The 24,899-nt window shown below is 46.3% G+C and overlaps 1 protein-coding gene across 2 annotated transcripts in view; it reads left to right on the forward strand.

Moving 5' to 3' along the window:
* Window positions 1-1,345: 1,345 nt before the first annotated feature.
* The window catches only part of slc39a10 (solute carrier family 39 member 10), a gene marked incomplete at its 3' end in the record, with an annotated part of 29,438 nt that continues 5,884 nt past the window's right edge, over window positions 1,346-24,899 (forward strand). The window contains exons 1-9 of one of the 2 annotated variants that reach the window (XM_084478185.1): window positions 1,346-1,379; window positions 10,044-10,112; window positions 11,197-11,232; window positions 13,730-15,103; window positions 15,570-15,747; window positions 21,228-21,403; window positions 22,906-23,073; window positions 23,713-23,833; window positions 24,181-24,486. In XM_084478185.1, coding sequence (XP_084334311.1) covers window positions 10,074-10,112; window positions 11,197-11,232; window positions 13,730-15,103; window positions 15,570-15,747; window positions 21,228-21,403; window positions 22,906-23,073; window positions 23,713-23,833; window positions 24,181-24,486 — 2,398 coding nt within the window. In that variant the 5' untranslated portion in view covers window positions 1,346-1,379; window positions 10,044-10,073. Of the gene's footprint in view, window positions 1,380-10,043; window positions 10,113-11,196; window positions 11,233-11,970; window positions 12,098-13,729; window positions 15,104-15,569; window positions 15,748-21,227; window positions 21,404-22,905; window positions 23,074-23,712; window positions 23,834-24,180; window positions 24,487-24,899 lie in introns of those variants that run through there. The other variant, XM_084478186.1, reaches the window with a different exon arrangement.

Consider the following 24,899-nt stretch of genomic DNA (forward strand, 5'->3'; position numbering starts at 1 on the left):
AGCGGTTCATTGACATAGTTTTACTCTGTGTGTGGCCCCGGAACCCCCAGTGGTTTACCTCTTTGGCCCACTTGTTAAGGAGGTTGGATAGCTCTGCTCTATTGTGTGTGTGTGTGTGTGTGTGTGTGTGTGTGTGTGTGTGTGTGTGTGTGTGTGTGTGTGTGTGTGTGTGTGTGTGTGTGTAACCTGGTTTTAACCTGGCAGTCTAACCTCTTCATGATTGGGTTGGGAGGGTTAATGAGGAACTGAATCCTTATGTAGCCTAGTCTGAGAGCGTCTTTGGCGTGGCTTGTTATTGCATTGTGAACGTGTGCAGTGCCCTATGGGGTTGTGGTGTGTGTAGCGCGTGTGTGATAGCTGTTGCATTGCCTGATTATTGTGGAGTTCCGAATGAATGAATGAATGAATGATCTTTATTGTACATGTATACATGTACAAGTACACCGAAATTTGGGAGAGCTCCCCCTGGTGCACAAACAAAACAGAGAGGACTAGGAACAAAATATAAAATATAAACAGTATATACAGTATGATAAAAAAAAACTAAAACATATTCTATAGGCTTAAAAACTAACATACACATACATTAATGTAAATAAAACAAAAAGTGAGTGTGGGGTTGAGGACGTCATGAACCTGACCCAGTTTGACATGTTTGGTAGCTGCATTAATTATATGAAATAACGATCATTGTTTGTACCTTTGTGGTGCTGCCTGGGTTGTTGACCATATCCCCCGAGCCGCAATAATCTTACCTCGCATTCTAGGTTTACAGTACGTTAAGGAGGAAGAAATGAGTTATCATTAAGCCAAGTTATCGATGGCCACTGGAAACTATTTAACACGGCGATTAGTCGGGGGTGTTGAATAGCATCCACCCCGGGCGACAGGGTGTGGTTTTTCCGTGTTCATTCATTCATGGTGTCACTTTAAAAGTAGACGTTTCATGTCAGCTGAAGCCCGGCGTTCAGTGTAAATAAGACGACCTTGAATTGAGTTTTGATCACAACACAACCATATATGTCAGTCCTTTATGCTAATTCTGAATTCGGAATGCATATATACACGTTTGATTGCCGTACTTGTGTGTATATTATGTTTTGTGTTAACTTGAGCAGAGCCATACATACAGACCAATCAATTAAGTATTCTGATTTCAATCTTAAACGCGAACACATTTTTACAACCAAACACAGATCAGTTGTAAAGAAGGGAGTAATCCTTCCTCACCCCTGCGGCCCTGAAGCCTCGCCCACCGTCCCACATGACTTGAACGCAGCATGTGCTGCATTCAAGTCATGTGGGACGGAAGAGGAGAGGAGACGATTGTGATTTTTTGGTACCGAGCGGAGAGGAGATGCACACGGCACTCGAGTGAGGTAACTATATATATAAAAAACCATTTGTTTTCATTCACTCCCACAACATGGACCCGGGTGGCGTTTACTACACCGTGTCGTTAGACACCGCTAACCAGCCACCCCCGGGCGGGCAGGTGCCCGGTGTGTGTCGGGGGGCTCCGGGGTGAATGTTGTCGCTCCGCAGCATCTCCAGCGGCTCGTCTATGCTAGCTAGCTAGTTTGAAGCTACCGATGCTGTGTTTCTGATGACAGTTCCTCCTCCTCCGCTCGGCTCGGCGGTCGGTCGGCCGGCCTCATAAAAAAAAAAGGCTCAAGTCCACGACCAAAGAGGGAGTGCCTTTAGCCTCCACTCGGTGGCTCGGTCGCTGTTGCCCGGCGCCGCCGTTGACCAGAGCGGCCGCCCGGGTCAATGAATGACCATTGATGCCCGTTTCGCTGTTAGCCATGTAGCTCCCGTTGGCACCGCGAGCACCACGTGTAGCCCCACACAGTGCGGCCGGAGCCGGGGTGGCATGATGAGGGGGGCAGTGGGCAGGGGGCACATGCCGTGGAGACGGATGAAGTCAATGAAATAGTACGAAACAAAGGGCAGGGGTGGAGGGCAGCGGTGGTTTGTGGTTGATCGAGCCCGGGCTGGAGCGACCATGGGACGGGGAGTCTGGAGTGGGTCGGTCAGCTAACGTTCACTCTTTGTGTGTGTGCAGCCCGGTTTTATATCCGTACTATTATAAGTTTGGGTTTGTGACGTGCTGACAAAATGATGACGACTCTGGTAAACCGGTTGTGCCGAAGTGTGAACAATAAGGAAACTATCCTTCTCTTCAGTTCTGTCTTAGATGCACTTCCTCTAAAACAATGACAGTGGTTTAACTCGTCATATCGAAGGTGTCGAAGCTTCCTTGCGTGTTCTTTGGGATACCGATTATTATTATTATTATGGGAGAAATAAAGCCTTTATATGGTATGTCGCTTCCAACGTGACTACCGCGATGCTTATCTTATGTTCAGTAGTTAGGGAGTCGTATTGTCCCAGATGCGGGCTGAAACTTCAGTGGGTGTCAGCTCCTGTTCAATGCCAATTTCACACACTGTCAAGTTGTGTTGACGAACAATAATGGCTTAGCGATGTACTTGAGGAGCAACTGCTCGGAATAAATGGTACAGCCGTACAAAGCGCCCCGTATGGCTGGTAAAATAGACCGTTTATTCATTGGTTCTCTACCCAATTGGCTAGATTCACCCAGTGTCGGGCTTTTCTGTTGTCTCCAATGCATGTGTTCGTTTGCTTTATTCATGAAGTTTATGGAGTTGTGTTTTTTTCTGTCTATAATGTTAAATATTTTTAATTAAGATTATTATATTGTAGTAACCGGTGGTTAGTAGTAATTCTACTGCACTTTCTAAGACACCAAGCAATTAGGGTGTTTTTAATCTTAAATTCACAATTGAATAAACTCCTATAAATGGCTATGAACATTGTGACATAAATGTACTTAAACAGATAAATGTACATTTACCCCCCCCCCCCCCCCCCACACACACACACACACAGTATTCCTGGGGTCATTGAAATCATTCTCAAAGCTCATTCACATGATATCATGTGTATTTTAAGAACCCCCGTCCTTTGTTTTTAGTAATGGGAGAAGACCGCTTGATGGTGGACTCGTTGCTCATGAGGCAATTCACACCAGGGAACCCTTCCAGAATGGGTCACACACTGACCATGTGATGGATTGATTCAGTTCTATGTGAAGACCATAATTTTGACAGAGAGAGATACATTTATGATACAATATATAGTATACAGTATTAGTATATCACTACAGCTGGTCATGACAACTCATGACGTAGCCTTTGATGACTATCATTGAAGGTTAGCTGAAACCAATTATTTCTTTGTTTTTTTGTTTTAAGCGTGGTAATGTGTAATTTATGTCAACCTAGTTATCTATGCCATTGTGTCACTGTATCTAAAATAAGACTTGTGTCGGTCCACCAGTTCATGAAGGTTCCCCTCTGCTCCGCACTCAGGTAGCTTTCTTTTCAGGACGTAGAAGTGCCTTTTTTAGTATATTCTTCGACAACCAGTTTTTTAGAAGTAATAATGTGGGTGATAAGGTCAGCGTGTCAGTTTAACGCGCCGGTGAACCCACTATTCCAGCTGGGATTAATCTGGGTTGAGAGTTTCAGGAAAGAGGGAGTTGTTGTATCCCCACGGCTGCGACCCACAAACGTTGACACCTTTTAGTACCGTCCTTGTGTCGTGTGCATTATGACGAGCAATCGTTGGATATGAAACGCACCACACAAAGTTATACAATAGGTGTCCGAAAACCTCAACTTTCCCTCGGAGTACGCAGCGGTAATCCGCAGCTCAGACAGCCGCAACAGGTCCACACACAAACCGTGCCACCGGTGGCCCTTGGTCGTGACGACTGAGGCCCTCGGAAACGGCCCTCGGAAGTCACGAAAGGAACGAGTGGATTGTTCATTGTTTTGGGACATGTACTACTATGTTGACGATCATGTAAGAAAAATGATGAATGAAAAACAAAAGAACAGTTTAGCTGTAGCTATGCACTTCTCCATTGACCGGGCACCACGTCAAGAGTTTATTTATAAGAGTATATTTTGATATCAGGAATATTCAATATTTTATTGATTGTTAAATACATTTGCGATATTATGGCTTTCATATAGTTAACTTAATATGCTGTTGTAAACATTGCTCTTGCTGCTCTATAAAAAATTGAGTTATATTTAAATATAAATGATTTCTAATCTTTTAGAGCAAAGCAGGAAGACTGCACGGTAGGAGGGCAGGCAAGCCAAAGCCAAAGTACAGGCAATATATATGTTTCAGTTACAGTGTGGTCTTCTTGTACATAGTGTACTTCCAAAGTTTAAGGACGAGAGTAAAGGCTAAAGGCGAGTGTAATTTGAGATGAGGTTTAAGAGGGTTGTTAAGGTAGATGATTTACATTTTTATCAACAAACTACAAAAACATCTTGATTTTAGAAAGCCAATGCCAATGGATTGAAACCTGGTGTACATATAGGATTATCCCTTCTAAGAAGCTGGTTCTGACTAGAGTTGGCTTTTTTATTTTGACAAAACTGGAAAAGATGATGTAACATAATGCAACATTTTAACAGACTCATAATGTAGTTAATATAGCCAGTGTTGTGTATTTTATTGGCACTGAAATGCATTAATACTACTAAGAGTATTAGGGCTAGGGTTGCTTTTGTTTTGAACAATATATTCATATCAATGTTTTTGTGGTCTGAGGTCCAAATTCTGTTGTAGCTGTTTCACAACCATAGGTAGTAGTTAGCAGTATCAAGGCAACGTGTGCCACTGACACTGTGTTGTGTTTGTCTTTTGCCATTTCTTTAAACGTTACAGACCCTGGTGTTAATTGATGCTCACAGGATATTAATATTTTGCATATCCTCATTAGGATATGCAAAACAACTTGTTCACCTAAACATTCTAACCTTAAACCTTAAAGTGTAGTACACCTTATTCAATTGAATTCACTGGCTCAGTACTTAGTGGTTGTCTCTTCAGAGGCAGACAGGGATACTGGGATAACACCGTTGAACGCTTCACGTGGTGTCGTGTGACATAACAGGACTTAGGGCCACATTTCCTCAAATAGCTTTTTTCCGCAAAACATTTGCTTTGTTTTGTTCGTTTCAAATCCGGAATAAGCATATTTACTGAGGGCATTAACCTACGCCTATATGTTCAGCAGGTTTAAATGGCTTTGGGCTTTGGAATACATGGGTATACCGGAAGCGGACACAGAAACCACAATGTTTTAGTGGTTATGTGACGCTGGCCTTGACTACAAAGGTATTTGTCTGCAGTCAGCAAAGAGAGCCAATGACCAAGAACGTTTTTCTATCAGGATTAATTCATCCCATGGCTAATAATTCCCTTGTGGCTTTATTTTTACAGTATTCCTGCCAAATACCAGATAAGACTGGGAATCATAATTGAGATTTATTTTCAAAGTCTGTGTTTTCTTAATTAGCCCCATTGTGCGGATTTGTCTGAAAGGCTCTCCCGGTTGGACGGCCGACTTCCAAAGGATTCTCCGGGCAGTGAGCACATAGAGCGGACAGGCGTTAGCGTCAGATTAGGGATTCCACCCCACGCCTTCACCTTCTGTTCACTTTAATTCTCCTGCTGCCAGACTACCGGCGTGTTCACCCCAATGTTTGTACATCTGTCTTTTTGGTATCAAACCTTTAACATACATTATTTCGCAGGCTTTGCGGTATTATTACAGTTTCTTTAATTCCTAGGCACCAACCGAGTGTGTTTTGTGTTTGGTAGTAAGGTCACGTATTGTTCACAGCTTCATCCCTCGTTTCACGTGGCTAGAATGGCCTGTTCAAAAACGATTGGATAACAGGAGTTGAGAACCAGGCAAATATCCCTGTCCAAACTATAACTATAAATATATGTGTGATATAACTGATGTCACATGGTGTGTGCCCCCCCCGGACATATACTGTGCAACATACACACATATGAATCTTCCTCCTTCTGAGCCCAAAACAGACCAAGTAAGCATACGAAAACATGAGGGGTGTAACGATACACAAAAGTCACGGTTCGGTACATACCTCGGTTTTTAAGTCACGGTTCGGTATGTTTTTCAGTACAGCAGTTTTTATTATTTGATTTTTATTAAACAATTTGATTTTGATTTGATTTATTAAATTGTATCAAACAAATGCCTTACACAAATGGAAAGACATCAAATACAATTGAGGATGAAAACACAATAAAGTCCAGAACGTATTTCTATTGTGGTCCTCATCACAAAACATCAGGACAAGACGAGACACTCACAGAGTGTGTGATCATCAATAAAAACTGAATTATTAAAAAAAATAAAAAAATTCCGGTACGTACCAAAATGAAGACGAGCATCGAACCGTTAGAATCCGTTCAAAATTTCGGTACGGATACGCGTATCGCTACACCCCTAGCAAACATGCATTGCATATAGGCCCTCCCCTACAGCGACCAGGCCAGCTCAAATACGCGTAATCAGACAGACTGCCCCAAGAACACATCCGACCCCTTAGCCTGCGGATTACCTTCCACCTGACACCGAGAAGCCTGCCTTTGTTTTGTGGTTGTTTGATCAATATGTTGTGTGTGACTGAGGCTTCATGGGTTCTGGTGGATGGATCATAATGTCCTTTTAATAGCAGTCACCTTCTCCTTCAGCCTTGCTGCCTGTTTTATTTCTTGGTGTGATTAACTGTAGTCTGAGCAGCAGCCAAGCACCTGTGGCCTGGCCCAGTGTTCTCACACTGCCCTGTGCTGCTCCAGCTGCCGTGCTCAGTCCGGCCAACACCTGATCTGAACCCTGTCTGTCAGGGAGCCCACCCCCGCCCCGGTGAGGGCCCAGTAGAGGACTAGACCTTCGCAGGGCCGTCGTTGTGGTGCAAGGACTCGTTAACGGGGTAAGATGCTTGCAGAGGTCTTGGCTCTGTATGTATGTATGTATGTATGTATGTGTGTGTGTGTGTGTGTGTGTGTGTGTGTGTGTCATGGTTGCAACCAGATGCATCCTTCCACCATGGATTGTAGTGTCCGCCGCTGTCTGCCAGACCGCTGCTCTTTGTTCTGAGCAGATGTCCGGTTCACGACGTTGTGCGCAGCTCACTATGACCAGGGCATTCTTCTTTGAGTGTCATTTTCCTGTTTCACTTCAGAAATGGAAGCGCTAGGCGTCCTGACGTACTGATGAGCTAGCATGGATCATGGTTCTTATGGGTTTTTTATGACGCTTTGAATGAGTTTGACTTTCAAAATGTGTTATTTCCTCACTTTTTGAAACTTTTTTTTTATGCGCCTTAATGAAATGAGATGCTAGACAGTAACAGCTGTGTTCCAGAAGACATAAAAGCCTTCTCATTTCCTCACAGAAATATTTGGTTGGACTCTGTTAGACATTGATCATCAGACCTGTGACTGGGGCTAATTAGTAATAATCATAATGAATTAATTTAAATGGCACTTTCAGGATACTCAAATAAACTTTAAAAAGAGTAAAGAAAAAACAACAAAAATGTCAATGATTGAAAAGTCACATTTAAACATTTAAAAGCATTTGACTTAAGTGGAATTAAGGACAGGACTTCTTCAATTGGGCCAGTTGTAGCTGTTCAATATCAGAAATATAATTAAAGCACATTAACATCAGACTATGTATTAGAGATTGGCTCTAATGTAGGGTACTGGATTTTACCTGTTTTCAGGGGTTACGGTATTATTTTTAATTAACGTGGACATATCTGTAGTCAATGCTGATTGATGTTGATTTCATAAAAATCACATTCAATAACTGATGGTGTACAAATTAGGCCTGGGCGATATGGCTGAAAGACATAGCACGATATAACTTGATCATATTGATCGATATCAATAACTATTGATTATTTGAATGACCTTAAAAGACTAGGAATTACCATTCTGGATTTAAACAGTTCTGTTTAACACTTAATACGACCTTCCACTGTTCTTCATTGATAAATACTCCAATGTCGATACTACAATGAAAAACACTCAAATATTGTAAATAAGTATGGAACCGTGTTTGTGTAACAAACCCAGCTGCTAGATTCGGAGGTCCAGTCTCTTATCGATATATATTGAACATGTTTTATATTGATATTGATCAAAAGTCTTATCACGATACGATAAGTTATTGTTTTATTGCCCAGGCCTAGTACAAATACAAAAGTTTACAAGAATTACAAGAATTATTACAAGATTACAAGAATCGTACTCTCAACGCGTCTAAAACCCCTCCTACCCCCGCTGCCTGGCCACCTGAGCAGCACAGCCAGGTAAACTGGACAAAACAATGTCACTGAGCTTTCTGCATTCTGAAAGTCTCCTGCCTCATCACTCAATCTAAGGGGCTCAATCTAAGGTTACGTCACACCTGAGCTATTTGATCTGTTTTAACCAATGCATTCCGGAATTTATGGCCATCGTACCCATTATGGACCTACCTTTTCAAAATAATGTACTATTTGAAAATGGTGCTGAAACCATTAGGCTCCTTTGCTGCTTATAGTGTACTAAAAGCTAGAGTAGACAATTTAATTTAGAATAATTTTTTTTGTTTTATTTGTTGAAATTCTCTTATCCCTGCAGCATCCCTGCAACCCTCAGATAAAATAAATAAATAGCTGTTGCAGGCCTGTAATAATCCCGTCACAAAAACTCAAAATGAAAGGTTGGAAGGTCTACCTGTCTGTCTGTCTGTCTGTCTACCTACCTGGTTACCTGCATGCACACTCTTTCCATGCATTCATTGTGCATGACCAGAGTTTCAGGTACGGGTCTTGCTACATTTTATCAAAATATTTCGTTACGCGCATCAATCCAGTTCTTTAACAGCATCTGTTTGAATACAAATGAAGAACAACCAAACATTGCTTGAGTTTTCTCAGTGCGTAAGCTTCCTTTTGTTTTTGACTAAATGAATTAATTAAATATATTTCCCTACTTTCTTCGTCTTTAGCAGCACTGGGTATGTCGGAGCTTATCGATGCTACGGTCTTTAATAATTTAGCGCCGTGGTCCATTTAATACCATACGAGGGAGGCCAGCCCAGGGGGGTGGAATGTTTTCGGTTGGATACTTTCAAAATCGAGCTTACTCTGGCCGGTTTCACCAAAGGGCCTACCTCAGCTTTAAGCTCTTCATCCACCTAACTTGTGACGGCCCTTTCCGTTGTTTATGGACCATCCTCACCAACATTAACACTAGATTGACAAGTGAAAGATTTGATTGCAGCCCCACTTCTATATTTTTAAATGAATGTTCATCCGGAGGCTGTGCTCCCCCCTCCCATGCTTGGACTGAATTATTGTTATTTGTTGCTTGTTGCTTGTTTATCTTGCAGCACCAATCATGTACTTTGCGTTGGTCCTTTCTGCGGTTATCTGACCGGGGTGGTTGTGACGCTTCACTAGCTTCCTCACTCCATTACACTCTGGCCTTGGAAGAGGAAGAGGAATTTCCATGTGAGAATCACATGAGGAGGCTTAAGGGCCCGGGGCCACCCTACGTCTCCTGTGTTGTATCTTAAAGGAGTAGCTGGAGGAAGTACAGGGTCCCTTTTGATTACACCAGTTCTTGCAGCAGTCATGAGAGTGGACACCAGTGTTGTCAATGCGGTGCTTCTCTTTCTTTTCTTTGCTGATGGTGTCCCATGATGGTATTCCTGACCCTGCATCTTAACCTTTCCATTCCTTATGCATCATGGCATCCACATCCATCAAAGTATTGTTTTTAATTCTTCCTTGTTTACAAAAAATAAAGGGTTATCGTTTTTTAATTGATAAGATAATAAAAAATGGGTTCAAATATTATGTAATTTAGTTATGTTTAGTTAATTAATTTGTCAATGTTTTGGAGAGTTTCAGTGGCGCTACAAGATACTTTTATTCAATTTAGTCCTTTTATTGCATCAGTAGAGTGCATGGAGGGAAATTATTAGGATTCATCCATAGAGAAGTAAATGGTCCTCATTTATATAGCGCTTTTATCCAAAGCGCTTCACAGTGTTGACTGACATTCACCCAGAAGTTATTCCTGTTTTAATCAGTTCCCCTGTGATTCCTCCCTGGCAGCTCCAGTGTGCCTGTTTGTGTTGAAGACCTATGAGCACGACGACTGAGGCGAGGAAAATCTGTGCTACGGTAGGACACCACTTTCCCTCCACCAATGTGCACCCTTGTTATTTCCTGGTTTAATATCGTACACTCAATGCTTTTTTTTGGGGGATTTGCCCAATATTTGTGTATTTCTATGATTTCAATCGTATATTGCAGGTGAAGCTAGGGTAGGCTATTTGGAGAAACGAGGAAGAGTACGCTAGCTTTTGAAAGTGTCCAACCAAAACAAATCTTACCTTCAGGCCTTCCTCCAAAGCCAGTCCCCCAAAACCAAGTGCCCGGCTCGCATCAGCGGGTGGCGAGCCTCGGTGAAGACTCTGCTCAGGCAGGGAGCCTCTTGAACAGACGGGTCGATCCGTTTGATTCATTGATTGAGGTCGGGATGTTAAAGAGCCAGTACATTCACAGTTTCAGCTGGAATTGGAACACTATCTGATTAAAAATAAAAATAATAATAATAATAAAATGTTTTGGGTGGACTTGGGGGGGCATGTTATCCCCATAATTACAACCCACGCCAACTTTCTATATAATTTTTTAGTATCGCTGCTTCTAAAATAAATTGCCTACCCTAGCTTTACAATTGTCTGTCTGTGTCTCTATGTGTTGTTGTACTTATTTAACTGGATCAGCTGCTCTCAACAGTGCAGGGAACAGTTTAGGTGACGTTCTGTGGTGGGTTTTCCCCACGCGCAACTACATATTAACAGACACTACACGTTAGACCTTTTTAAATCACTGTGCTTGAATCACTATACTTGCTGATAGGATTGGCACACTACATTAGATCATTTGGGCTGCAGGGATTCACAAATGGCGTGCCTTGTCATTACTTATTTACTTTTACACCAAATGGTAAATGATTAACTTATGTGGTAAAACTTGGTGTAGACAAACGTGGTGCCGCTGTTTGTAGAGGCCCACTCTAGACCACTGTCAAGTTTTTGCGAGGATCCTTTGATGAGGATCCTTTGAAATTCAATCATCAATCATCCTTTTCTCTTTGGGGCAACTGTGCATCACAATGTGACCATAATGATGAGTGCCTCAAGGGAAACCTTCAGAGTAAACATAACATTTGTTGGGGGGGGGTGTTTCCAATCCACAGATAAGAATCTGTCAGAAGGAGGAGCCTAATATTATGGTGAGTCAAAGATTCAATACTTCAGGTACTTAAGAAATATATATATATATATATATAAATATATATATTTCATAACTTCAGTCGGTGCTGCTGTTGGAAAACGGCAGAGCTTTCCCATCGGCGGTGGGATATGAACGGCAATTGTCAAATCAGAGTTTTGCACATTTCCAACATTGTCATGAGACCAGGACAAGCAGGGATTATTGAGAGGCAGCGGTGGGGTTGATGTCAGACAGTGTGCCCGTATCAGTGCAGCGGTCGGCCTGTCCGCTCCAATTACCCAACACATTAGTTCAAACTCACCGTGCACAGATAAGACTCTTGCAATCCCACCAAGTAAATGGCTGTGTCATTACTTCCATGCCTGTGGAGCAAATTAATATCAAGGCACAGGCTACGAATGATCATTGAGTTGCTATTTAAGAAACACTGATAGTTGGACTCATGATGGATTGAGCTCACCTATTCACTCTCACCATATGACATGCAGAAATGAGGTTATACAAATGTTAAAAAGCTAGTCAACATTATGTTTTGCCCAGAGAGGATCTCACAATAAAAACAAGCGTATAATGATTATTTTGTTCACATCAAAATGTCATAAGCATAAACAAAGGCTTGATTCAGTAAACCTTGGCCCGGCGTCGGGGAAGAGGGTGTGTGCTCTCAAAAAGGTTCTCGCCCCGACCCTATCTGCCCGGGGGTTCAAAGGTCACCTGTGGCTGGTGTTTATAAACACGCGTATCTGCAGCCGTGAAGTCAGTGAGCTTGTCACACTACTTAACGTCTGCAACCCAGAGACACACTTCACACTCCTTCACTTGCTTCGATTTCACACACCACTCTTTCACCAGAGCACGCGGTGGTAAGTATCCTCGCTGCCATTCCTTACAGTCCCCCACTGGCTCTGATTTTATTTCTTTTTTTTTTGCCACTGCAGTTTTATGCTGTACTTATTTTAGTTTCATTTTGGTTCTTCAATTATATGAGTTGGAGGCTCAAATAGACTTAAGATTGATTGTACACTTAAGATTGATTATCAAAGAGCCCATCCGATTATATATCATGTACTGGAATTGTTCAAATGTGTTGAAGCAATCTTTTGATATTTGTTTTGCACGAGATGAAGCCGTCCAGAGAGAGATAATAGTTCCTGTTGATTGTCTGTGATTTCGTTTGCATGATAAAGACAGCTCGCTGGGTAATACACAAGGGCCTCGCTTGGAGCTCATCAGCATATATACTCCTCATAGATGGCGGCGGTGGTGGTTGATCAAGATATTATTTATTCATGCGTCTAACTCCCTACGATGGTCTAAAATGTCAAGCAGCCTTTGAATTGCAGGTAAATGCATGAAATATTAAGGGCTTTGTGATGATCTGTTGCAACGCTTTCAGTCTTTCAGCAACGTTGTATTCACCTAAAATCAAACTTATGATAATGCTTTAAATTTACAGGCAATCTAAATCCACTAAAGTGAGAAAATAGGCCTTAGACCCATCACAGTATAATGTTTGATATCTTATTTGTTTGTTATTATTAACATGCATTACATTTACAGTACTGAATCTTAGTAAAATAAATATCATGGAATATTATATTCAAATTGAATTCAAGATTCGTCGGTTATTTAAGGAGATCGCCCCTGCCCATGGCGATAATGGGGACACATTCTTGGCTCCAGCCCTTTTTCCCAAAAATAGTGTTTGCAGTATAACCCACTGAGAAGCGGGTTTTCAAATGAGCTGTCAGCGTGGTTTGGACGGTTAAGTCTTAAGAGTGTGTATTTTATGGCGTGTGTAGTTTATGACAGGCAAGCTGTGATTAGCCATGCAGCGTTGGCGTACTGACGATGACAAATCACCGTCTCCCACAATACGCCAGGGATACCGTCTGATCCCTGTTACCTGCTAGCTAAGCTCGTGCTAAGCTGCTAAACTCTATTCATGCTAATTTGGACAGACACTTTGTCGTGCGTTTTAAAAGGGCATCCCACGGCTTTAAGTTCTAGTTGTGTGTTGTTGTTTTTTTTGAGCCCGAACTATTACAGCTTGACTGTAGCTTTCACCTCCGTTAAATAATTAGTGGATCTTGGGGCGGTCTCCTTTGTGGTTCAGGTACAAACGCCGAACCAAAGTCACGGCCGCAATGAAAAAATGCATCTTTGAGCAAGACGGACTATCTAAAACAATTCACTAAACATGAAACCCATTCACGTGATGCGATCACAGACACCGGTCGTCACACCAGTGCTGTTCAAGCGGCGCCCCTCGGGTTTCTCACGCCGCCCTCCTGAGAATCACCTGACCAGAAGAACTCCATCGCCCCCGGCTACTCCCAAGTCACAACGTAACGAGACGCTCCCTTAATAACCCACGCCGTTATTTGAATGTTTTCCCTCTGGAGCCCATTCAATTCTCCTCTCTCGTCGGAACGTTTTAGGAATGTACTTTTAATTAATGAAAAATAATACTGACTCTTTGTTTTTGCCCACAGGGGACCAGAAGTGAAGGAACGATGCAGGTCCATGTGCACACCAAGTTCTGCTTCCTGTGCGTCCTCACCTTCCTGTTCCAGTGCGTCCACTGTCACGAGGAGGGCCAGCACGGCGAGCACGCCCACGCCCACGCCCACAGCGACCTGCAGATCTCCCAGGCCCCGTACGTGGGCGGGGCCGCCACGCCGTCCCCCGGGCCGTCCGCCCACGCCGGCGCGTCCGCGCTGGCCGAGGAGCAGCACTTCTACATCCAGCAGCTGTTCAAGCGCTACGGCAAAATGGACCGCTTGGACTTCCAGGGCTTCCAGACTCTGCTGGTCAGCCTGGGCCTCGGCGAGGTGAAGGTGGTGGGCACCGAGCACGAGGAGCTAGGCCACGATCACGTCGCCCACCTGGACATGCTGGACGTGCAGGAGGGGCTTCACTCTCACTCGCCCACCGACGGCCACCGCCACGGAAAGGCGGGTCACCACCACTCCCACACAGACAGGACGACCGCAAAGTGCAGCAGGCAGGACGGCCAGGCCAGTCCCACGGCCGACAGCGGCCCACTGCAGGACCATAACCACACGCACGACCAGGACCAGGACCCGGACCACGTCCACGAGGTACAAGACCAGCATAAACACTCAGCCGGCCGCAGCAAGGGCCACGCGCACAAGCACGGCCATGGCCACGGCCACGGCCACGGCCACGGCCACGCTCACGGCCCCGACAAGGACCACATACACGTGGCCATGCCTGCCAGCAGGGAGGACGTCTCCCAACAGCTGGACGACCACGAGCACGACCCCCCACAGCAAACACAATCCACCGCCGACGTCTCTTCCACCGACCCAGAGCAGCTCCCCGCGGCCCAGACGGAGGGCCCCGTAGCCCCCCAGCAGCATCGCCCGGAGGCTGCGTCCCCAGAGTCGCCGCCGCCGCCGACCGCCGCCGCCGCCGCCGCCGCCACAGAGAGCCGGACCAAACGGCCCCGGAAGACTACCAGGGAACGAGGGCAGCGGGCCCGGAACAGAACCTCCTCCTCCTCTCTGCCGGGGAAGCACGGCAACGGCAAGCTGCACCGCAACCATGAGCAGAAACACACTCACCAGCACAACCACGACCGGGAACACAACCATGAACACAACCATGACCAGGAACACAACCATGACCAGGAACACAACCATGACCAGGAACACAACCATGACCAGGAACACAACCATGAACACAACCACGACCAGGAGCACGACCACAGTCACGACCACGACCACGACCACAGTCCGGGCCGTAAACGGAAGAGGGAAGCGCCGGGGGGGCCTCTCCCCCCAACCCCCTCGGGTCCATCGGGTCCTGGTCATATATGGGGCGTGGCTCACCAGCACGAAGAGGTAGGCCGCTGTGCGATGTATAGTTTGGATATTTAAAACTATACGTCAAGCGTCTATTTTTAGACGCTTGTTTTTGCTACCTTGGCAAGGACTTGCCTAGGACTTGGTAAATTAAGTGGGTTTTGGTGAATGAATCAATTTACATGAACTATGAATTAATTGTTAATGAGTTCATTGGATGCCTAGACAGTGACCTAATAAAAATGATGTAAAGGGAATATTTTTCTTAATGTTAATTGTGATATCAAGAGACTTGTTATATTAAAACAAGGTTTATGATAGGCTGGGCTATTCATTAGTCATTCTTGTTCCCCAGGTTTTAGGTAATTATAACAAACGTATTGGAATCACTTGGACTTTCTCCCGAGTACGATCCTATAGTTGGAACTCACAGAGAACGTATCTCAGCTCGGTAGCTCAACGGCCACAGCGGTGATTCATTGTGCTGCTCCATTTCTCCCTGCAGTGTCTGAACCTGACCCAGCTGCTGAGGTACTACGGTCTGAGCCCAGACTCCCAGATCTCCCAGGCCCAGTTCACCTACCTGTGCCCCGCCCTGCTCTACCAGATCGACAGCCGGCTCTGCATCCGCCACTACCACCGGCTGGAGGTGGAGCAGAAGGACATGGAGCACGTCTACTCTGGTAAGGAGGGCACCTATATTTCGGACAAAATTGTCTCGCGGTCAGGTCGTTCAACCGAAAGGAATTGGGTTTGATCACTATTATCTGCAGCATACGTGTTTTTTTAAGAGCCATCGGACCTACAATTGTACGCATACATTTTTTCCTCTTGATTTCGTACTTGATTAAATTTACTCGATTTTTTTTTTAAATTTCCCTGATGAAAATGATATTATCTAATGAATAGGCAAGCGCTTGTTGATCATGCTTTCATGCCTTCTGCCTGACATGAGCCATAAATACATCATACATGTTTACAAACCAGCCCTGGCTGGCTTTGCAACCACAAGCCCACAGCCCCATGACTTGGGGTTGTTGTTTCACTAGTTCTGGGGTCAGGGATTCAGCATCATGGTTCACTTTTGTGTCTATTGCCAGGAGCTGCAAGGCGTACTCATGATCTGGGTGCTGTTCTTTACCGTTGTCCTTTCAGGCCCAAAAGCTGTCTCTACCAACCGCTGCCTGTAGCCTATAAAGTCGCCACTGTAAACACAATAACACAGTCTACACCAGTGTGCTCACGTTGAGAGCCTGGTTCAATGTTTTGTCACGGTATATTTGTAAGCCTTTTTGAAACTAGCAAATGCAATTTCCCTGCATGGAAAATGTGCCGTAGTTAAATACTTGACTGGCTTTCACTCCCCTTATTCAATGGCACAGTTGGACAAGCAGTGGATTCTCTATTTCTCGTGGCGATGCATCCTCGCCTGTATCCCCTTTTGATAAGACATTAAAACCTACCACTGGAACAGGGGAGCATTTGGAGTTGCCTCAAAACATCATTATTTCAAAACGGGTGTAGAAGTCGTTCGCAGGGAGCTGTTGTGTGCGTGTGCTAGGGACCGTGTTGTATGAAGTAATGTTTTGTGGCCAACAAAGCGCTCCTGAAACGTCTGATAAACTATAAAGTTTCACGCGACTCAACAGATTATACTACTTGTAGTCGCCGGTATGTGCCCACTGGTTGTTCCATTCAATGGCAAACTGGCCTTGAACGTCCAATCTTCCAATCCTCTTCCAACCTGGTGTCTGAGGTTAGTGACTAAACGGAGCCCAGTGTGTGTGTTATGTATACGACCACTGGGTGGCCACAGCCTTCCTGTTTGCCGCTACCCCCGACCAGCGTTGTTGTTATTCCGAACGCCAGAATGCTAGGATTTCAAAGTAATCGTTCAGGGCATCGCAAAATTATATTTGTAGACCGTCACTTTATCTTTTGTGAATACTTCAAGTGAACCTCCAAAGGTACGGTCACGTTTTCAATCTTCCCCTTTGAATTGTTATCATTAAAGAGGGACTTTGATTTAAGGCCCGCAAACAAATCTAGTCTATTCTCTCCACCACTACTGGATCGGCCAATGGGAGCAGAGTAGGATTTACTTGTACATTTTTAAGTCTGTCGTGTTTTCCCGCTCTGGTTAATTGGACTCATCAATGCGTGTGATTCATAGGAATAACCTCCAGAGCTCAGTGGGGGTCACATCGCCACATCTTTAATAGACTAGATTCTGCGCCATCAACCAAATGAGCCTTTCTCACCAGCTGCTAGGAGGAGAAGTTACAGGGGAAGAATGGAGAAACTACCAAAGGCATGGGTTCAAACTGCTTTAATTATCACACACACACACACACACACACACACACACACACACACACACGCCCAGATTACATGCACTGCACCACTTAAGCACCCATAAAATCTCCGCCAACGAGGAGGAATGGCGTGGAAACATGGGAAAGGGCAGCAGCAGCAGCAGCGGCGCTTTCTCGTTAGCGGAGGAGTCGAGGCTCAGCGTGCCGTCCCACAGCGCATCGGAGCACAACCACGGGGGTACTGCGAGCACAGAAGATACCTATCATTTACCCCCTGCTGACTTCCACGGGGGAGCTCATAAAACTGTTCCTGCCGGTGTCTTGCGGGCCTGTATCCCACTATCTCTCCCCATCTCACAGTCTGTCTCTTTCTCTCTTTCTTTCTTTCTCTTACCAATTAGGAAAGCTAAGCGCCACGTTGGCCATTTCTTCCTGAACCGGCGCTTGCAGTGGTTTCTAATTGGAAAGGACACACACACAGAGCCAGCACGCGTCTCTCCTCCCTCTGCACAGTCTAGCACCACCCGCTGTGGGTGCTGCTGGGGTAATGACACAGAGGAGTAGATGAGTTGCAGTGATTTGAGACACTTCTGCTGGTGATTTACAGCGTCCTGTAAACCCAAGCCCCCGAGCTCCTCCAAATGAGAAGCTGCTCGGGCCTTCACCGAGGAACACGTTGTGGGGGGTGAATGGAATGCGCTGTTGAGGCGTAATGACAACACGAGGGCTGCGATGTGACACTCAGACTGCAATGAGAGAATTAATTTCATTTCTATCGTTGGTCCCTGGCTGGGGAATCGTTACTTGAGTTGTGACAGACCGGAGCAGAAGGTGGAACTGTGGATCTGATCATAAGCAGCACTGCGTAGTCCTAGTGTCATACGTCTAGTGTGGCTGCTTTGAGACCACACGCAATTCATTCCTAAATAATAAACTGCAAAAATAAATCTTATTCTGAATGTGTTTGTCCGACAATTTGAGACCCCAAGCCACATGAAACAAAGTGCAAGGACTCCTCTCTGAAAAGGAATTCTTGCCAAAGCGCTCTTGCCAAATTCTGACCTTTTTTGTGGGACTCTCATCTGATCTCAAGGGAACGCGGCTTGCATCTCGAGTACGTCTGCAGTCCGGTATTTGCGTCCCTTACGGCGCCACACTGGGCCATCACAGCGCCGGGGTTAGCACCCAGGCTTACCGCCGCTAATGGCTAATGGCTGTGTAATTACCACTTCAGCATAGAGCCCTGTCTGTTTTGTTAGCTTAGCCGCCGCAGGAGGCCGGACAAGCCTTCTGTTTTCCAAGTGGACTCGCTCTTCTTTTTATCTGTCCGTCGGCCATCTACAAGGGGATGATGTCTAATCCTCCAGCTGTTTTTAGGAGGACAGCAACGGCTTGATCAAATCCCTCCACTAGTACTCATCCAAACATCAATCTGTGCCCGCCCCGAGCACCTTAACGAGGTGGGGGGGGGCCTTCTCAGCCCGGAGATCTCCGTCTGAATTGATGTCTAATCTATTTTGCCTCTATGTCTTTTTCTCCATTCCTTTGAGTTTATTTAGTTAAAGGAGTGGGCGTCGTCTGCTTTTATGCCTTACGGCAGTGGTTCTCAAAGTGGGGTTCCCGGACCCCCGCGGGTCCGCGGTGCATTGCCAGGGGGTCCGTGAAGAGTTTGCTACAAAATAAGTAAAAAAAACCTTTTTTTTTTCACATATTTTGTAGCAAACTCTCCTTTTTAAACCTGTATTTCTCAAAAAGTTAGATTCTCTCTGTGTATTGCCTATTACTGCATCTGTGCATTTTCATTGTGTTCAAGCAATATACTTATCAAATAGCCTGTTGCACTATTGTTGCAGTTCATTTTTACTTGCTCACACACACACACACACACACACACACACACACACACACACACACACACACACACACACACACACACACACACACACTTTAGCGATGATTCATGATTTACCTACTAAAACAATTGCCTCTCAATGTATTGAGTATTTTATTTGTGCAATGTTTTATTGTCTGTTATATCAATGACTTTTGGCACTGAACGTTTGAAGCATAAAATAGTGAAAAAGCATCTAACAGAACAAATAGATAAGAGCCTGTATGATTACATTTGTGTCGTGGTTATGAGGGGGTCCTTGAAAAAATATCTGCCCAATGAGGGGTCCCCATATAGCAGAGAACCCCTGACTTACAGTTCTCTTTAATTGCCTTATCATAGTGTGGGGAAATTTTAGTTTTCAATTCTACTGTTTATTTAACAAAAAGTGTATTTATCTAGTTAAAGTCGATCGATTTCCTTACAGCCGATTTAATTGGTGGAGTTGATTTTCCCTCTTTCTGCGTAGCCAAGCATTACCACACACTCTCACTCTCATTACCACACACTCTCACTCTCATTACCACACACTCTCACTCTCATTACCACACACTCTCACTCTCATTACCACACACACTCTCACTCTCATTACCACACACACTCTCACTCTCATTACCACACACTCTCACTCTCATTACCACACACTCTCACTCTCATTACCACACACTCTCATTCTGGTGTGCAGCTCTCTGAAGGCGTTTTGGACTTTGATTAGGTACAAACTACTCTCCGATGAATATTACTGTAATATAATTTCCCTGACAAGAAACGTGGTGCGTGTTTAGTGAACACAGCAGGTTGTTATGTTTCAAGAGCCTGTTGTCCATCACTGTAAATATAATATCTTACCAAACACTAGACCACAGCTGCTGTGTATTGTAACGCAAAGTCGCTCAAACGTAGGCTTGGATAAATCATTATTTTGTGCTATTGGGACCACCAGTGTGTTTTTCCTGGACGTCAGCAAGGACAGCATCATCTCTGCACCATGATCACAGCACAGCAGTTACATTGGCCTCAGTGCCAACAGGGAGGCTGGATGGCACTCCCACAATGCATTGCTGAAGTCAATTGCCTGTAAGATGAGCATGGCAAGCACACTCTTGTCCCGCTCTCCCTCGCTCCCTCGCTGTATCTCTGGCTGGCTTGTCCGTTCAGCTGATGGCGACTGCCATATCGGAGTGTCAGCAGTGAGAGGCCCAGTGTCTGTTTAGCAAGCCGACCGCCGGTTCTTACGTGACATTGAATTTCATACTACATTAAACGTCTTGTCCTCTGTAACTGCAGCTATAAACTTTTCTTTTCTTCTTTGGTTATGCCTCCCGTCTGCAAAGTGCATGTCCTTCCGAAACGGCACACTGACAATTTAAATAGCTCATATGATTTCTATGTTTTTTTTTGGTCTTTCAATTTATATTCATGGCTCATGTCCTCAGCCCTGAATGACAAATGATGCGAGAGAGATGCTCCTCTAGTGACGCGCTGCACTCCTTTCTTCATCCACAATATGTACCAAGTATATTACATATGATGTGTCACCTCAAGGACTCACAGGTGGAATAGATTCTCGGGGACCGCGGTGTTGATATATGAACGGCACATGACACATTAACTGTAGTGCTCTCTGCGGCCATGAGAGACTTGAGACGCCTTTCCCTTTGCCTGCTTCCTAACCTGGACTATCCACTGGAGGCCACATGGATAATGAGCCGGATAGATGGATAATTATTTTCACTCAATAATATATATGTAAAAAAAAAAAGGTAACGAAGGTGAGACACTAGCAAACGGTGTAAGCATCCTTGAGCCATGGCTGTGAAACAAGAGTATCCAAAAAAGGCATGTATTACTGGAGGGGGGCCTCTGCTAAAGGACTGCGTAGCTCGCTACAGTGAATGTATGTTTCAGTAAACAGCGTGTCCCTCTCTCTCCCCCCCGCTGTGCGTCTGGTCCTCAGCGTGGGTGTGGATGTGGGGCTTTGTGTCCATCACCATCATCAGCCTGCTGTCCCTGCTGGGCGTGGTGCTGGTGCCCATCCTCAACCAGTCCTGCTTCAAGTTCCTGCTCACCTTCCTGGTGGCGCTGGCCGTGGGCACGCTCAGCGGCGACGCCCTGCTGCACCTGCTGCCTCACGTGAGTACCGCCACTGAGACGGCCTCTACTGACTGAGAGACAGCCTCTACTGACTGAGAGACAGCCTCTAGTGACTGAGAGACAGCCTCTACTGACTGAGACAGCCTCTACTGACTGAGACAGCCTCTACTGACTGAGACAGCCTCTACTGACTGAGAGACAGCCTCTACTGACTGAGACAGCCTCTACTGACTGAGAGACAGCCTCTACTGACTGAGAGACAGCCTCTACTGACTGAGAGACAGCCTCTACTGACTGAGAGACAGCCTCTACTGACTGAGAGACAGCCTCTACTGACTGAGACAGCCTCTACTGACTGAGAGACAGCCTCTACTGACTGAGAGAGCCTCTACTGACTGAGACAGCCTCTACTGACTGAGAGAGAGACAGCCTCTACTGACTGAGACAGCCTCTACTGACTGAGACAGCCTCTACTGACTGAGAGAGCCTCTACTGACTGAGAGACAGCCTCTACTGACTGAGAGAGCCTCTACTGACTGAGACAGCCTCTACTGACTGAGACAGCCTCTACTGACTGAGAGAGCCTCTACTGACTGAGACAGCCTCTACTGACTGAGACAGCCTCTACTGACTGAGAGAGCCTCTACTGACTGAGAGACAGCCCCGGCCCTTCACTCCAGTAAACTCTTTGGGTTTATTCGTTGTCAATACGGCACAAAGCGTTTGCACCGCAGTACTGCGCACTGATCCATGCAGCGCTGATCACTGTCATTACTGTGCTTCTGGACAACGGCTTTCTCCTGCTCCGGGGTAACGATGTAATGGGGCAGTCTGAGGAGTGTCCTGGTGGGTCCTTATTTTTCAAGGTTTTTCCTCCCAAAAATATCACAGCGATATCGTCTGAATGTTTGTTCCACAAGGAACAAACATCCCCAGGATTTGTTTGTCCAAAATAAAACCACATCAATAGATCTATTCTTCACTGGCCAAACTCAAACGGCAACAAACAGCTGTTTGCTTCCAACACCATTGAATCATTGAACAGCAGGACTTCCAACACCATCATGACCATAAGTGCCGGTAGCGTGACGTTCCCCATCAGGAGCGGTGACATCCTCTCTCCTTGGTGACGGGGGACGGCTCTCCCTGCACCGCTGGTGACCCAACAGCCCTCCTCTGGGCCGAGACGTCTCCCTCCCACTCCTCCAGCCAATCTGTCGCCTTGTTACCCTCTCACCATAACCCACAATCACCCTGGACGAGGAGCTCCTCCAGCCAGCCTGCCCGTCTTATTTAACATCTCCATCTCAGCGAGAGGCTCAACAAGTGGCCCCCCATCTCCAGAACGACAGCCCGTCTGGTGGTCCTGATGACCTAATAACCATTCATATCTCTCTCTCTCTCTCTCTCTTTCCTCTCCATTTATTTCTCCATCCTGTCCCACATCCTCTCTCTCCATCGCTCTGTGCATCCATTACTCTGGCTCTATTTACCCATGGCTCTCTCTTCCTCTGTCCACCCCTCTCCCCTCCCTGCTCCAGGCCCAGGGACAGCACACCCACGGGGAGCCGGCCACCGCGGGGGCCCCTGAGGACTGGCTCACGGCCTTCGACGGGGTGTGGAAGGGCCTGACGGCGCTGGGGGGCATCTACTTGCTGTTCATCATCGAGCACTGCATCGGCATGGTCAAGCACTACAAAGACCAAGGGGTAGGCTGCACGCTCGGCGCCTAGGACCCACTAAGGGCCTAGGACCCACTAAGGGCCTAGGACCCACTAAGGGCCTAGGGGTAGGCTGGACGCTTGGCTCCTAGGACCCACTAAGGGCCTAGGACCCACTAAGGGCCTAGGGGTAGGCTGCACGCTCGGCGCCTAGGACCCACTAAGGGCCTAGGACCCACTAAGGGCCTAGGGGTAGGGGGGCACTCGGCTCCTAGGACCCACTAAGGGTTTAGGACCCACTAAGGGCCTAGGACCCACTAAGGGCCTAGGGGTAGGGGGACACTCGGCTCCTAGGACCCACTAAGGGCCTAGGGCCCACTAAGGGCCTAGGGGTAGGGGGACGCTCGGCTCCTAAGGGCCAGGCCGATAACCTCTAACTCAAACTGGTCACGAGTGGCTGAATTAATAAATGGTCTTTTATATGAATTATCTTCTTAACAACAAGGTGTTTCTTTGGTGTTTCTTTGGTGTGTTGTCCTACGAGACAAAGAAGAGGATATTGTTTTAACATCCTGCTGGCTGGCAGGCAGTGTGAGTGCGGGTGTGTGGGGCAGTGGGCTGATTGTCTTTCTGTTTGATCACAGTAACAGTAGCACAGGGTGGTTGATGCCGTCTGTCTCTTCACAGGGAACCTTCTGCGCCCGGAAGAAGCGGGGAGAAGAAGGCAAGATTGGCAGAAAGCTGTCGGGCCATAAGCTGAACCGCCGCTCTGACACCGAGTGGCTGAACCTCAAGCATCTGGACAAAGGTCAGAGGCCCCGCCGTAGCGGCGCTACGCAGCGTCCCACCTGGACAGCCCCACCCTAGCATTGTTCATTTGTACTCATTTGATTCTAGTCAAATACTAGCATCAGCGCCGACTGTTTACTGCTCTATTACGATGAACCATGAGAACAGACGAGAGGACATGGGTTCTGTTCTCCATTTCCACTTCTAAATCTACAATCAGATTTCATGACAGGGACTGTCACGGCGTCACGTCAAACTCCAGCACCGTGACCTTCTGCAGCACACACACACACACACACACACACCGTGAGCGCGTGGTGTGTGTGTGTGTGTGTTGTAACGCAGGGCTCCTCCCCTTCTCCCCAGGGGCCGACGGCGGCACGGCGGGCGCCTGTGACAACGGCCACAACGACACCCAGCTCAGCGAGCTCCAGGCCCTCGAGTCGCCCACCGCCATGGCCCCGCTGGCCCCCGCGGAGCCGGCGCCCGCCACCCCCGCCAGGCAGAACGGACACAAGGGCAAGAAGCACGGCCACTCCCACGGCCACGGCCACTCCCACGGCGGGAACTGCCACACGGACCAGGAGATGAAGGACGCGGGCATCGCCAGCATCGCCTGGATGGTGATCATGGGGGACGGCATGCACAACTTCAGCGACGGCCTGGCCATCGGTGAGCGGCGCCGACTACGGGCTTGAGCTTGTGACGCGCGTTGAGTTACGCGTTACTGACGCACACGCGCACGCGCACACACCTTGCTTCGAGGTGGTTGTAGTAGGATCAGTCAATTTGTTTCCGTTAAATGTGGCGTTAGTACTAGGCCTGCACGATATGAGGAAAATCTGCAATGTGCGATACCATTGTTCAATATTGCGATGACGATATGACTTGCGATAAATAAACTGGGCCCCTCCGATTAACCCATGAGACCCTCTGAAAGCCTCAAAAGCAAAATTTGATTGCTTTTGTCTATTTGTCTCAAATTTCGTCCAAAAAAAAATATATTAACATTATATAAACATTTATTCACGAATATGTTATATTTTTTGCCAAGCGGAGCCAGCCAGTCCTGTGCGCGTATGCAA

This window comes from Micromesistius poutassou (assembly GCF_964030765.1).
Source record: "Micromesistius poutassou genome assembly, chromosome: 14".
NCBI classification, from domain to species: domain Eukaryota; kingdom Metazoa; phylum Chordata; class Actinopteri; order Gadiformes; family Gadidae; genus Micromesistius; species Micromesistius poutassou.